At 37.5% G+C, this 14,271-nt stretch overlaps 3 protein-coding genes across 3 annotated transcripts; 2 read left to right on the top strand and 1 right to left on the bottom strand.

Annotated features, from left to right (window-relative positions):
• Positions 1-1,729: 1,729 nt before the first annotated feature.
• LOC121776548 (acetate--CoA ligase CCL3-like) lies at positions 1,730-4,693 on the bottom strand. Its single transcript, XM_042173731.1, has 2 exons — positions 4,475-4,693; positions 1,730-3,309 (listed from the first exon to the last, which is right to left on the bottom strand). Exons 1-2 carry the CDS (start codon positions 4,691-4,693, stop codon positions 1,822-1,824), a joined length of 1,707 nt encoding a protein of 568 aa, XP_042029665.1. The 3' UTR covers positions 1,730-1,821.
• Positions 4,694-7,160: 2,467 nt separating this feature from the next.
• On the top strand, positions 7,161-9,035 carry LOC121776440 (outer envelope pore protein 16-2, chloroplastic). Its single transcript, XM_042173614.1, has 7 exons — positions 7,161-7,325; positions 7,410-7,461; positions 7,526-7,597; positions 8,407-8,435; positions 8,515-8,548; positions 8,631-8,698; positions 8,783-9,035. Exons 1-7 carry the CDS (start codon positions 7,197-7,199, stop codon positions 8,924-8,926), a joined length of 528 nt encoding a protein of 175 aa, XP_042029548.1. The 5' UTR covers positions 7,161-7,196; the 3' UTR covers positions 8,927-9,035.
• A 2,149-nt stretch (positions 9,036-11,184) lies between these two features.
• On the top strand, positions 11,185-12,610 carry LOC121776796. The gene is made up of 4 exons (XM_042173960.1): positions 11,185-11,314; positions 11,439-11,631; positions 11,730-11,997; positions 12,077-12,610. The coding sequence occupies exons 1-4, from the start codon at positions 11,185-11,187 to the stop codon at positions 12,608-12,610; spliced, it is 1,125 nt and encodes a 374-aa protein (XP_042029894.1).
• Positions 12,611-14,271: the final 1,661 nt, after the last annotated feature.

Raw genomic sequence — 14,271 nt, 5'->3', positions numbered from 1 at the left:
GATGGATATAATTACTTATCAAGATATGATTCGAACACAGCTATCTATATATATAATATAAATACTGTAATGTATATGTTTCTATTTTTAATAAAGATAATTTTATTATAATAATTATATTATCCGCTAGTCAAAACTAACATTCCAAAAAGCAATTGACAAATTTAATGCAATCTTGCATTTCTTCTTCCACGTCAAAAAATTGCTATCTTGCATTGGAAGAGTGGAGAATATGTGGCGAAATTTCATCTTTTGGCCAAAGGGTTAAAGTCATAGGTAATCGTTGTTAAATTATATAATTAGTTGGGCTACTGCCTCGCCATTTTATTACAAACTGAATTATATAATTAGTTGGGCTACTGCCTCGCCATTTTATTACAAACTGATAATGTGATGTGAGATGAAAATCAAACCTACCATATATTAAAACCTTCATTACAAGTTAGGCATGCGCCGGAAAAGGTTTCATGTATTTTTTTTATAATTAATTAAATCTTATACAAATCAGATCCAATTACATGTTTCCTGTTTCCTTTAATTATTGATGACATTTTTATTCCTTGAGGTTTAAAAATCAAGTATAAATTATAGTATTCAATGCAAGAAATAAAATCTTTCCCTTTTATTTTGCACAGAGACTATATAATCTCAGGCAGACATGAAACGAAGCTAGTTCTCAAATTTTGATTTGTATTGTGTTATATATTAATCCTAGCAAATTATTTTAGCTCAAATTATCTGATTTAGGCATAGATGCATCCGTACACGTTGATGAATGATGATACTCTCCAAGTTTCAATAAGTATGCCATATGTTGTTTTTTGAGGTGTTAAATATTTAATTAAATACATATATTTGGGTGATAATTAATGATGTTGAAAGTTTAGAATTAATTAATCCATCAAAATAAATATTACTAGTAGACTAACTTGAATTTTTTTGTCTATTTATCAATTTCACTAAAAATAAACGTTCCTCAGTATTCATTAATTTATTTTGGTTACATTCCAAGTTGTCGTCAATGTCAAGCTATATATAAATGTGAAGAGATCAACGCTATGCTGTTGATACTATTTACAAACCACCAACAATGATTTAGTAGAATCACTAGTATGTCGCATTTTTTAATTAATTACAAAGCAGCCCCATATTAGGGTACTTACGACTGCACAATAAATAATTGGCACTTCAATAAATAGAAAAATGCCATCCCGAAGGAAGTTGCGGATGGGGCTTTTCTAGATTAGAAGAAATTAACATAACACTTCTTTCATCCCTAAAAAAATACTTAGATATTTTAAAGACTACATAGATTTTAAGTAAAAATTATAAGTACACTTGAGAGATAGAAGTAAATACTAATTTTGAGAAATGGAAGTAAAGAGTGTTTGGCTGTATTGTAAGTGGAAAATGAGATTCAATGCATGCTAGAGAAAACTTGTCGAAAATTAAAGATGGATTAATTTTGTGAAATGGGCCATAACGGAAGAAGAGTTTTATTTAGAAAAAAAATTATTCCATATTAGCACCTCCGTCCAATAATAAGAGTTACATTTTTGCCATTTTGGTTCGTCCCCCAATAAGAGTCACATTTCATTTTTACCATAAATGGTAAGTAGGTCTCACATTTCACCAACTTATTCTCCTCACATTTTATTATAAAACTGAGACTCATAGTCCACTAACTTATTCAACCCACTTTTTTTTACATTTCTTAAACCTGTGCTCGCACCAAATGTGACTCCTATTGTGGAAAGAAGGTAGTATTATAAACCATGGCTAACATTACAGACACACACACAAGTGATAGCCTTACTCTATTCATAACCTGCTCTTTTTCACAGCTCCCAACTCCTTGGCCTTAGCTCTGAGCACATTTTTCTGTATCTTCCCTGTTGCAGTCTTCGGCAGTGCCCCGAACACCACCGATTTCGGGACCCAGTATGCCGGCATCTTCGACCGGCTGAACTGCATTATATCCTCCGCCAGTCTCCCCTGATCGGAAGCGTCGATGCTCAGCTTCAACGCCACAAACGCGCACGGGGACTCCCCCCACTGCTCGTCTGCCCGGGCCACCACTGAGACTTCAAGAATCGCTTCGTGCTGGTACAGGACATTCTCCACCTCAACAGAGCTAATGTTTTCACCTCCAGATATGATTATATCCTTCGACCTGTCCTTGATTTCGATGTAGTTATCCGGATGCTTCACAGCGAGATCACCCGAATGATACCACCCGTTCGCAAAGGCCTCCTCGTTCGCCTTCGGATTCCTCAGATATCCCTTCATCACCACATTCCCCCTGAAAACGACTTCTCCTACCGTCGTCCCATCAGCAGGGACCGGCTGCATCGTTTGCGTGTTGATCACGTCCAAGGCCTCAAGGCCTACGTATCGGACCCCTTGCCTCGCGTTCAAACGAGCTTGAGCTTCGGGAGGCAGAGAGTCCCACTCGGGCTTCCACACACATATAGTGGAGGGGCCATAGGTCTCCGAGAGGCCATAAGTGTGTGTGACTCTAAAGCCTCTTTGCTGCATTGCGGATAGAACAGAAGGGGGCGGAGCTGCACCGGCCGTCATCACTTTGACAACACGAGGCAGGGGAAGAACCGAGTCCTCTTTCGAGGCGTGAACAATACTATTAAGAACAACAGGAGCAGCACAAAAATGAGTGACACCAAGATTAGCTATAGCAGTGTATACTTCCTTTGCTGTGACCTCTCGGATGCAAACGCTGGTGGTGCAGACAGCAGCGAGGGTCCAAGGGAAACACCAACCATTGCAATGGAACATAGGCAGAGTCCATAGGTAGACAGCTTCCTCACCAATGCCCCAAACAATAGTGTTACTTAAGGCCATGAGATACGCCCCACGATGGTGCAACACGACTCCCTTAGGATTGGATGTCGTGCCAGAGGTATAACTAAGAGCAATGCTCTGCCACTCATCTTGAGGCGGTCTCCAAGCAAAATCAGGGTCGCCAGCGTCTAAAAACGTTTCGTATTCAATAGCACCTCTTTGCAGCGCGTGTTCGAGAGATTCTCTGTCACAGTTTGCATCAGCAATGACAATCAAAGTTGGGGGCTTGAATTTGTCCTTGCTTTTATAGGCCACAATTTTCAAAGCTTCCTCAACCAAAGAAAAGAATTCTTGATCTACCATTATTATATCAGAGTGTGAATGTCCCAAGAGAAACGCAATAGCCTGTGCGTTTAGACGGATATTTATAGTATTTAGCACTGCTCCGGACATAGGAACTCCAAAATGAGCCTCGAACATGGCCGGAATATTTGGAGCAACCACGGCAACCTATCGAAACATGTCATAAACACTTCCTCCTCTATAATGAACGTTCATTAACAAGTTCATTTTACACCTAATCCACTGATTAAACTTTATTTTAAGGTATAAGTAGCATAAACACCATAAATCACAAAAACATTTTAGTTCGCCATCAATTATACAAAAAGCTAGAAACCAAACGTTAATTCAATCGAATTGAGTATGAGTTACCAACACAAGTCGACCATTCAACCTTCCAAATCCAAAAAAGGTGCATATTATTAATCAAAATGGTGAAATGCTATATAGTACTCCATCTGTTCCCAAAGAAGTACGGGTTTTAATGTAAAATTGATGAAGTAAGAGAGAGGTAAAGAGAAAAAGTAAATAAATTATTGTTAGTGGAGAATGAGTCACACCTCATTAGAGAGAAAAAACTTTCCAAAATTAGAAAGTTCATATTCTTATGGGACGGACTAAAAAGTAAAGAGTGTATATTCTTAAGGGGCGGAGGGATACTTTGCAAACGAATCAAAGCTGCAGATCTTAACATATTCAATCTCAGCAAAAAATAAATAAATTAGAAAACATTCAAATCTAATCATACAACACATCCATCAAAAATAACATAGGGGTATCATCTAAAACACCAAATTCTGAATTCATATACTCGCTACTTCCCACAATAGTATGCACTCTTAGTCCATCCTACAAGAGCACACACAGAAAATAATTTTGGAAATTATTTTCTCTCTAATAAGATGGGACCCATTCTTCAGTATCAATACTTCAATTACTTTTTCTTTCTATCTCCTCTTATTTTACCAATTGTGCATTAAAATTCATGTCCAACTAAGAGTACATACTCTTGTGAGACTGATGGAGTACTATAGTAAGAGGATAACTTTTTCCTATACAAATAAAATTAACTCTTCAAATCCATCTATGAGGTACTCCGTCCATCCCAAGGAAGATGACCCCTTCCTTGGGCGGCACGGAAATTTATGAAATTTTATTTTGTGTGTGAAGTGAAGAGAGTAAAGTAAGAGAGAGTTGATAAAGTAAAATAGAAAAAATATGATTACAGAATCATAACCAAGTAAGTATGAGATGATTCTTCACAATTGGTTCCAAATTTTCAAAATAAATCAAGGAGCAATTAATTGTTAATAAATAAATGAGGTAGACTGACCGTGCTACCGAAAGTGACGGAGAGGCCGAGGAGGGCGGAGGCGAGGCGGCGGCAGCGGTGGTATGTTTGAGCCCATGTGAAGGTGAGGGAGGTGTGAATGAGAGAATTACGGGTGGGGTGAAGGAGCGCGGCTCGCTCCAGGAAGCCGAGGGGCGTGAGGGGCGAGAAATTAGCTGGATTCTTGGGCAGATCATCGATGTCTCTCTGTAGATCACCCATGGAGCTCTTGAGGTGTGTTAGTGTGTGTAGATTACGCTTGCATAGACATTGGATCTTATTCATGGGGGCTTGTAGATGTAAATGTAAACGTGTCAGTTTCATTTCTTTACCACAATGCTGAAGAATGAAGATGATGTATTAATGGCGTTCAATTCCAATTTAAACCCCCAATATTGGATTTCTACATTTATCTAAACTTAATTCATTTTCACATTTTTATCTTCTTTCTTTGGCTCGTTGGTGCATGGTCTTCCGGATGCATAGGATTGGGGCATGGAGGGTTAGTTATAACCGATTTTGGGGCATGACAACAGCTGGTATCATGGGATGATCTATGTAGTGTGTTAGTGTGCATTTGCTCCTCCTCAAAAAATGTATCAAATGCTAATTTTTTAAAATTTACAAATTTACTTATGATTCTCTCTTAAATGTCCCTTCTCAATATTTCAAAATTTGTTGATAATATATATTTTTGCCCCTTAGCTTCGCCCCAGCCTGGTATAAATGCTCGAGTTTTCAGCTCTCACTCAAGACACGCAACATACAAAAGGAGATAGAAGAAGAGAGGGAGAGCTGTTATACACTTTTGAGAACCGATCTTGAGATTAGATTGTTTAGCTTGAGTGATTTCTTTACTTGTTCCATATTTTGTGATTCCAGATTTAGTGTGATCAATGAAAGTAGCTTGGTCTTTTTTTCCCGTGGATGTAGATGTAAGTCTGACCACGTAAATCATTGTGTCATCTTCTTCGTTTTCTATCCAAAGTTTCTTGTTCGTATGTGGGAATTTGAAGAATTGATGGCGATCGATAGTGCGTTTGAGACAGAAAAGTTCAATGGCAATACCGCCTTCGGCTTGTGGAGGATCAAAATTAAGGCTCTATTGATACATCAAGGCCGACGAGGGCGATGAGAAGCCTATAGCCAAGCATTTAGAGATTTTGCAGAAGGCTCACAACGCAATAATTCTAAGTCGATGACAAAGTCTTGAGCGAGGTAGCTCATGAGACATCAGCTCGTAAGATATGGAAGAAATTGAGAATATGAAAAATCATGAAATTAAACCACTATTAAACACCCATTAAGCTAATAATGGTGTTTACGAGAAAATGGAAAGCCACAAATTACCTTTCGTTAGGTAGCACGGGGTTTATGCAAATTATTTGTGTATTGACAGTAGAGAATAAAGTAATAGAGAGGAAAAAATAGAAATAAAGGTATTTTTATTTTTAGTAATGAATCATCTTAGTTTGACAAACTACAATACAAAGTGGTCATCTTCGGTGGGACGGAAGAAATATTGAATTAGAAATGAACTAATATAAATATTAAATAAAAATAATAATATTAATATAAAATCTTTGTTGGCTCATAAAATCCGAAGAAGATTTTTGATTCTATTAATGCTCTTTTTATATTCTTACAAATGATATGTTATTTTGTAAAATGTAATCTTTTTAATATATGTATAAAATCTGTTCACTTTTCTAATTTTATTAATTGAGACTTTAACCAATCTTTTCACTTCCATTTCTCCTAATTATTATTCCCTTCGTCCATCAAATATTATCTACCTTTGACTCAACACGAATTTTAAAAATGTGAAGAATACAGAGTTAAAAAAAATTAATAGAATGTGAGTCTCACTTTTATATATTAGGTTTATAATATAATGTGAGTATAAAGAGTTAGTGAAAAATTAAATCTACTTACCAGAAAGAGGAAAAGAGGAAAAAAGGAAATTGAACAATATTTTGTGTACGGAGTAAAATAGTAAAAGTAAACAACAAGTGGATGGAGAAAGTATAAAATTACTAAAATATTTTCATATTTCTATATCAAAACACATAATGAAATATCATTCTTGTTATTTTCACCAAAAGAATTCTCCTTATATATATATATATTTAGATATCAAATTTTACTATATTTAAGGTTGTATTTTTTTTATATGACTGTAAATTAAAATAAGTCTTGAACTAATTCAAAAAAATATTATTTAATTTAATAAATAATAATAATAAAATAAAATAAATTTCTCTCTCCATAATATCATATTACAATTTCAATATATAACAATTAAAAAAAGTTGTATATATCCTGGGATCTTTAACAAAACAAATTCTATTTGCTGATACGATATTTTATATTTCTAAAATATATAGCACTACCTTTTAGATTGAAAAAATTAGCATAACTAAATTTAAAATTGAGTTTGTTGTTATAGTTCCAGGAATAGAATAAGATTGCATGGATTAAAAAGACATGGATAAGAATAAGTGGATTAATAAAGTGAATGGCCGCCACGTTAGCAACCTAAAATGAGAAAAATCGCCACGCAATTCGCACCCCAACTGACGCGTTTACCATTCAGAGAAACACGTGTCCCTCTGCTACCTAAATTAACTAATTACCAATTCCCGGACAATCTGGCTGAGTTTTTTAAGACAGAAGGGAAGGAAGAAAATTGGTTTGATTTGTTTGAGTAAAGAAGGGAAAAACAATGTCGGGAAGCAATTTGGAGACGAGATCATTGATTGATGAGCTGAGAAGCTTCGACAGTGGCGGATTCTTCGATCTCGGCCACCCTCTCCTCAACCGCATGGCTGAAAGCTTCGTCAGAGCCGCTGGGGTATGTTTTCTTAATTTAATGTGTTTTATTTGTTTAGTTTGATTTGATTTGATTTGATTTATGTGTGTAATTGATCGTTGGCAGATCGGAGCGATTCAAGCAGTAGCGCGGGAAGCATATTTTACAGCAGTCGAAAGTGGGTTGATGATTTTGATTCGTTTTTATTTTGTATATATGATTTGGTGATTTTGGAAAATCAGGTGGCGGTGGAGATGCGAGCGGGAGCATCCCTCCAGAGACGGGGAAGCATCACAGGTTCCCAAATCTTAGAGGTATATACCAAAATAAAAATGTGTCGATCAAAGTGGGACGACAAAAAGAGAGTAGTACTCCCTCCGTCTACTTGACTCGACACGAGTTTTAAGAAATTATTTGATTTTGTAAATTAAGGCCAATGAAAAAAGTTAATGCAGAGTCATTTTTATTTGTCCCTTACTTCCCTTCTAAGTGGAGAATTTTTATTTCGGCATGAAATTTTACTAATGTTGTTTTATGACTTAAGTGAAGAGATCAAAGTAAAAGTGTGAGAAAAAGTAGAAGAGCAATATTTCTATTTTTAGAAATTTCTTATTAAGTGTAAGACATTTGAAAGAGGAAAATGGTTAACTTAGAATGGGATAGAAGGAGTATTAGTTTTGTATCTCCTCCTTAGTTTTGTATGGAAGGAGTATTAGTTTTGTATCTCCTTAATTTTACTAATGTTGTTTTATGACTTAAGTGAAGAGATCAAAGTAAAAGTGTGAGAAAAAGTAGGAGAGCAATATTTCTATTTTTAGAAATTTCTTATTTAGTGTAAGACATTTGAAAGAGGAAAATGGTTAACTTAGAATGGGATAGAAGGAGTATTAGTTTTGTATGGAAGGAGTATTAGTTTTGTATCTCCTTCTTAGTTTTATATGGAAGGAGTATTAGTTTTGTATCTCCTTAGTTTTGTATGTTAGTGGACTGTGATATCTACTAACCACCGACTAGAAAAAAGTTGGACTCTCTCTAACCATGATTAAAATGATTTTTTAATCATGGATAGGGAGAGTATAATTTTCCATTTACCAATATATATATCTAATATATATATGGGCAGGTGCGGGCGGAAACTCTGTGGAAGCATTGGTAAGTAAGCCCTAATTAAATTGGTAATAAGTTGGTAGGTTAATGTTATGATGTAATAAGTTTGCATTGGGATATGCAGGTTATAAGTACTGGAAAGGAATCGGTACAATGGGGTAATTGAGCTTGATCTATTAATCTATTCTCTCAATTAGTAGTCTATTACCCATTAATTCCCATTGTTTTGTTTGATCACAGGTTTAGCAGCAGGAGCCTACTCAGGTCTTACTTATGGGTTGAAAGAGGCTCGGGGAGTTCATGATTGGGTAGTTAGTTATTATCAATCTCAGAGTCACAACAACTAATTAATGGTGTTTGGTTTGATGGGAATGAGTTTAATCATGTTGCAGAAAAACAGTGCCCTTGCCGGAGCAATCACCGGTGCAGCTTTGGCCATGACATGCGAGTATCACTCCCACGAGCAGGTAGTGCAGTATGCTATAACCGGAGCTGCCATATCGGCCGCAGCTAATATTCTCACCGGCATATTCTAGTTTTATCAACAAAAATGGATGTAATTTCCGACTAATCTCAACAATAGATAGCTTTAGTGTTGTATGGACTGGACTAAGCACAGCACAACGGATGATAGACTTTATTTCATGATTATCTGTTGCTAATGTGCGTCTTCCAAATTATCAGCAATAACTAGTAAGAGCCACTGTTAATAAAACTAATAATTGCCATTCAATTAATGATTGCATTTTTTTCATATATAGAAACAAAGCTTAAACGAGTCTTTAAGGTAGAAAATTCAGTTTTCTGAAACTATCTTGAGACACTCATGTTCCAACATTCAAGCGCAAGCTTAGCCTAGCATGTCGTTGCCTCCTTTCTTTTAAGAGGTATTGATGTTTTGCATACAACGGTAACTATGTACGCATACAACTGTAACACTCTCTACCTGTCATTCGATTTTTTTTTAAATTAACTCTTATATATTTTTTTCCTTTTTTTAAAAATTAACTCCTATATAAGGGAGGAAATTAGAACTGATGTCAAGAGGGCTCAAACTCAGCACCTCATGCAATAATGTCTAAGCTCATTGCCGCTAGGACAAAGGCTTTGGACTCTACCTGTCATTCGATTGATTGAATATGAGATGTCACAATTTGATACCATTAAATAAATTCTCACCTAATACCATAAAATAAATTCCCATTCCCATATAATTCATTCACAAAATATGTTAGCATTAGCACATAATTCTCGCATATCATCATTTTTATACTGTAATGTCATATTAGCCCATCCGCAACGCATCCCTTAGCCGTCTCTTATCTCGTTCCGGAGAGACGAGACGGATATGAGACGGCGTTGCAGCCTTCCGTCTCCATTCGGTCTTGGAGAGACGCCCGTCCCGGAGAGACAGCTCGCGAGACGTCTCGCCACGCGCGTCGAGCTCCGGTTCGTCCGTGACGCCCACTCGACGGCCCGAGAGTGGGCGTCGTTTTTATCCGAATTTTTTTTTGTTTTTTTAAAAATTCAGGAAAAATTAAAAAAAAAAGCGCCAACTCGCCGGCCCTCGAGTGGGCGTCGTTTTTATTCGAAAAATGTTTTTTTTGTATTTTTTTAAAATTCAGGAAAAATTCAAAAATAAAAAAAAAATCCCACAAAATATACTAGCAGTTTATTGGCATTTTTTGCAAATTATTTATTTATTTTTTTATTTTTTAAGCCTCCAATCACTTCTATAAATATAAAATCATTCCCATAAATTAATCCACCATAAAAAATATGTTTTTTATTTAAATTATATATTTTTAATTTTTTAGGATTTTATTAATGAGGTTTTTAATTTTTTTAGAATTTTAAGTTGTAATTTTATTTTATTTAATGAAGTGTGTTTTTATTAATTGAATTTGTTGGAAATAAAAATAAAAATTGAAATTGAATGAATAGTTAAGGGATGAGATGGTTAAGAGACGGATAAGAGATGGAGGGTTGCAGGTGTTGTCTCTTAGTTAAGAGATGGAGTAAAAAGTACAGTGGGGCCCATGAATAGTTAAGAGATGAGACGGTTAAGAGACGGATAAGAGACAGCATTGCGGATGACCTTATGTCACTCACAATTACGTAACACTTTATATCCTATGATCACGTCATATCTCATCAGATAGTATCATACTATATCCTGAGATAAATTCAACGTCATATCTCATCAGATAGTGTCATACTATATCCTGAGATAAATTCAAGAACGTTAGATAATACTCCCTCCGTCCCACATAATTCAGGTCAGTTTGACCTGGCATGAGTTTTAAGAAATATTGTTTGAATTTGATTTAAATGAAGGTAGGTAGTGAAAAAGGGGTCCCACCTTGTTTCTTTTTCTTCTATTTTTATGGAAATCTTGCATTAATGATGATTTGAGGATAATTAAAATTAGAAAGTTCAATTTTTTAATTGTAATTAGTGTTTTAATGTGCACAAAATTAAATTTTGTTGCTTAATTCGGCAGCTCAAAACTATGCCTCAGTCAAAAAATTTATGAAATACACATATGCACAGATTATAAATCAAATTGCCTATTCCATACAACTCCATAAATTACAAATTCTCAAGGAGAGCTAATCAATTTACATTTGGAGATTTCTGGGAGGGAAATCCCAAATCCCACTAAACTTAAACCAATTTTTTTGGAGGGAACTTAGGAGGGAAATGCCAACTACCACTAGCTAAAAAGGACTACCTACACAACAAAAGGAGATTTATAGAAGTATTGCCCACAGAAAATTTTCATCATAGGGCTATGGAGTCTGCTGGTGGAGACAGTGCCGGAGACAGTGCCAGAGATATCACCGGCGACAAAGACTCACGCATCGTAGGAGTGGACACCAAAAATTTGATAGCTCAAATGCTGCTACAATTGAGCCATGAAGGTAAAGTAGCACATGGAGGTTTTGTGAAGACAGCAAAGGACTTTGGAGTGAGAAAGAATCTGGGCAGAGGCTAGCAAACAAATCCAGAGCGGAGTACCTGTGAGCATAAACGATCGTGTTAAAGGCTTCAAGCGCAAATATCGAGTTCAGCTTGATTCAAACATGGTAAGAGCTCTTTCATTCCTCGAAAGACCTACCATCCGCAAGATGGTTGTCAAGCTGGATTTAAGTAAGAGTGCAGTGGGCAGGAAGGTGAAAGCAGGGGAACTGAGGCCACACACAAATGATGTGAAGCCCCTACTTACTGCTGCAAACAAGTTAGCAAGAATGAAATGGGGTCTCATTCATGTCACACAATGCACAATGTAGTGCACATTGATGAAAAATGGTTTTTCATGACTAAGACTACGGATAGATACTACCTGCTGCCAGATGAGGAAGAACCATATAGGTCATGTAAGTCAAAGCGGTTTATCACAAAGGTGATGTTTATGAGTGATGTGTGCAGACCGTACTTTGGAGAAGATGGAGATGTCATATTTGATGGAAAAATAGACATCTTTCCATTCACAACAAAAGTGTCAGCACAGAGAAAATCCAAGAACAGACCAAAAGGCACCTTGGAGACAAAGCCAATTCCATCAGTGAACAAGGCAGTCATGAGAGATTGTCTTATTCAAAAAGTACACTGTTTTTTGTTCCTTTTTGTATCCGACTGTAACAAATCATAATTCAGACTTCACATAAGCAACAATTATGCAGATCATACCAACAATCAAGGCTAAATGGTCAGATAACATAAGCAACGACATATTCATACAACAAGACAATACAAGACCCCACATCATGCATAATGATGCAGAATTTCAGTCAGTTGCAAATACAGATGGGTTCAAATTCCATATCATTTGCCAACCAGCTAATTCCCCAGATTGCAATGTGTTGGATTTAGGTTTTTTCATAGCAATCCAGTCTATACAAGATGGCAAACTGGCTAGGGGAGTGGATGACTTGTTGGGTAATGTGCAAAGCTCTTTTGAAGAACTTAGTGCGCAAACACTCAACAAAGTTTTTCTAACTCTTCAAGCTTGCTTAACAGAGATTTTGAAAGTGGAAGGGGGAAATGGCTACAAAACTCCACATATAAACAAAGACAGGTTGCCAAGGCTGGGGATATACTTCCACACACATTGGAGGTTGAAGAACATGTTGTCAAGGCTGCAGTGGCATACCTCCAACAGACAAAAAATGATGCTGGCACATCATATGACATCTCAGGTTTCTGTAGAGCTGTAGGCTTCTAATTTCAGTAAGTAGGAAGCATTTTTTGGCAGTTGGGTGTGGAAGCCTCAAGATTAGGTATGGCTTATGCTATCAACTATTTTTTGACATCTTTTGTAAAGCCTCCACACCTACATGTGTAGGGGTGGCTTCTAAAATCCTAATCCCTTAGAAAATTGTCATCATAGGGCAGCCTCCTAACCATACATGCGTAAGGGGTGGCTTCTAAGGCTGCCTAACTAACAAAACAACCTCCTAACCATGTAAAGGGGTGGCTTTTGTAATGTCAGTGTATGGTGTTTTTGAAACATTTTCCCTCAGATATTGGTGTTTATATCAACTCACAAATAAACCTCCTAACCTAACAAGAGGGGTGGCTTAATAATCAACAACCACAGACTCCACCCCACATAAACAACCACAACCCCCAATCCACACAAGCACACCAACAACCACAGACTCCACCCCACACACCAAATAACATCCTCCAACCCAAACAAACACACCAACAACCACAGCCTCCAACCCAACTAAAAACCACAGCCCCCAATCCACACAAACACACCAACAACCACAGACTCCAACACACACAAAAAATAACAGCCTCCAACCCAAACACACACACCAACAACCACAGACTCCACCCCACACACCAAATAACAGCCTCCAACCCAAACAAACACACCAACAACCACAGCCTCCAACCCAACTAAAAACCACAGCCCCCAATCCACACAAACACACCAACAACCACATACTCCAACACACACAAAAAATAACAGCCTCCAACCCAAACACACACACCAACAACCATAGACTCCACCCCACACACCAAATAACAGCCTCCAACCCAAACAAACACACCAACAACCACAGCCTCCAACCCAACTAAAAACAACAGCCTCCAACCTAACTAAAAACCACAACTCACTACCCAATCAAGAAAACAACCAAATTGAGGGACAACATACTTAGAATAAATCTAAAATCCCAGGCAGCAAAATAGCAAGAATCTGCCTCTCGAAGTCAGAATACACGATGGGGGCGGCTTGAGCTGGAACGGTGGGGGAGGTTAGTTGCCCGTTGTAGGGGGTGGCTGGTGGTGGTGGCCCGTAGTAGGGGAAACCACAGTCATCGTACTCGATGGCGGAGTGAGACGGCCACACATCTACGGGTATGAGGAAATCAATTGGGGTTTTGGGAAAAACGGTGTCAATTAGGGCTCCGGCGTCGAAGGCGGAGTCAGAATCCCATAGATACTCCGGCGTGTCTGGGACGACGAGATCGTCCAGATCGACCGATAAAAAACCAGTAGGAGAGTCGGGATAAGCATCCATCGCAGTCGGAGCTCTCGAGGCGGTAGAACTAGTGGAAGGGGAGTCGATTTGTGTGGAGGCGGTGGAAATTGTGGAGGAATCGGTGTAGATCTAGGGTTTTCAAAGGGAGTACTGAGAGTGGAAGGGGAGTCGAGTTGTGTGGAGGCGGTGGGAATTGTGGAGGAATGAGTGTAGATCTAGGGTTTTCAGAGGGAGGGAAGGGGAGACGAATTGGAATGGGAGGCGAATTGAATGGGGGAGACGGTTGGGAGGAGTAATTTGGTAGATTGAATGAATTAATTGTTTGATTTGGGGTAGGCGATTGTAAGTAGGAAGGGTATGGTTTTTTGCCATAAATGG

This window comes from Salvia splendens, chromosome 18 (genome assembly GCF_004379255.2).
Source record: "Salvia splendens isolate huo1 chromosome 18, SspV2, whole genome shotgun sequence".
Taxonomy (NCBI): domain Eukaryota; kingdom Viridiplantae; phylum Streptophyta; class Magnoliopsida; order Lamiales; family Lamiaceae; genus Salvia; species Salvia splendens.
Note: the sequence above shows the minus strand (reverse complement) of the source record. Positions and strands in the feature narration are given on the sequence as shown.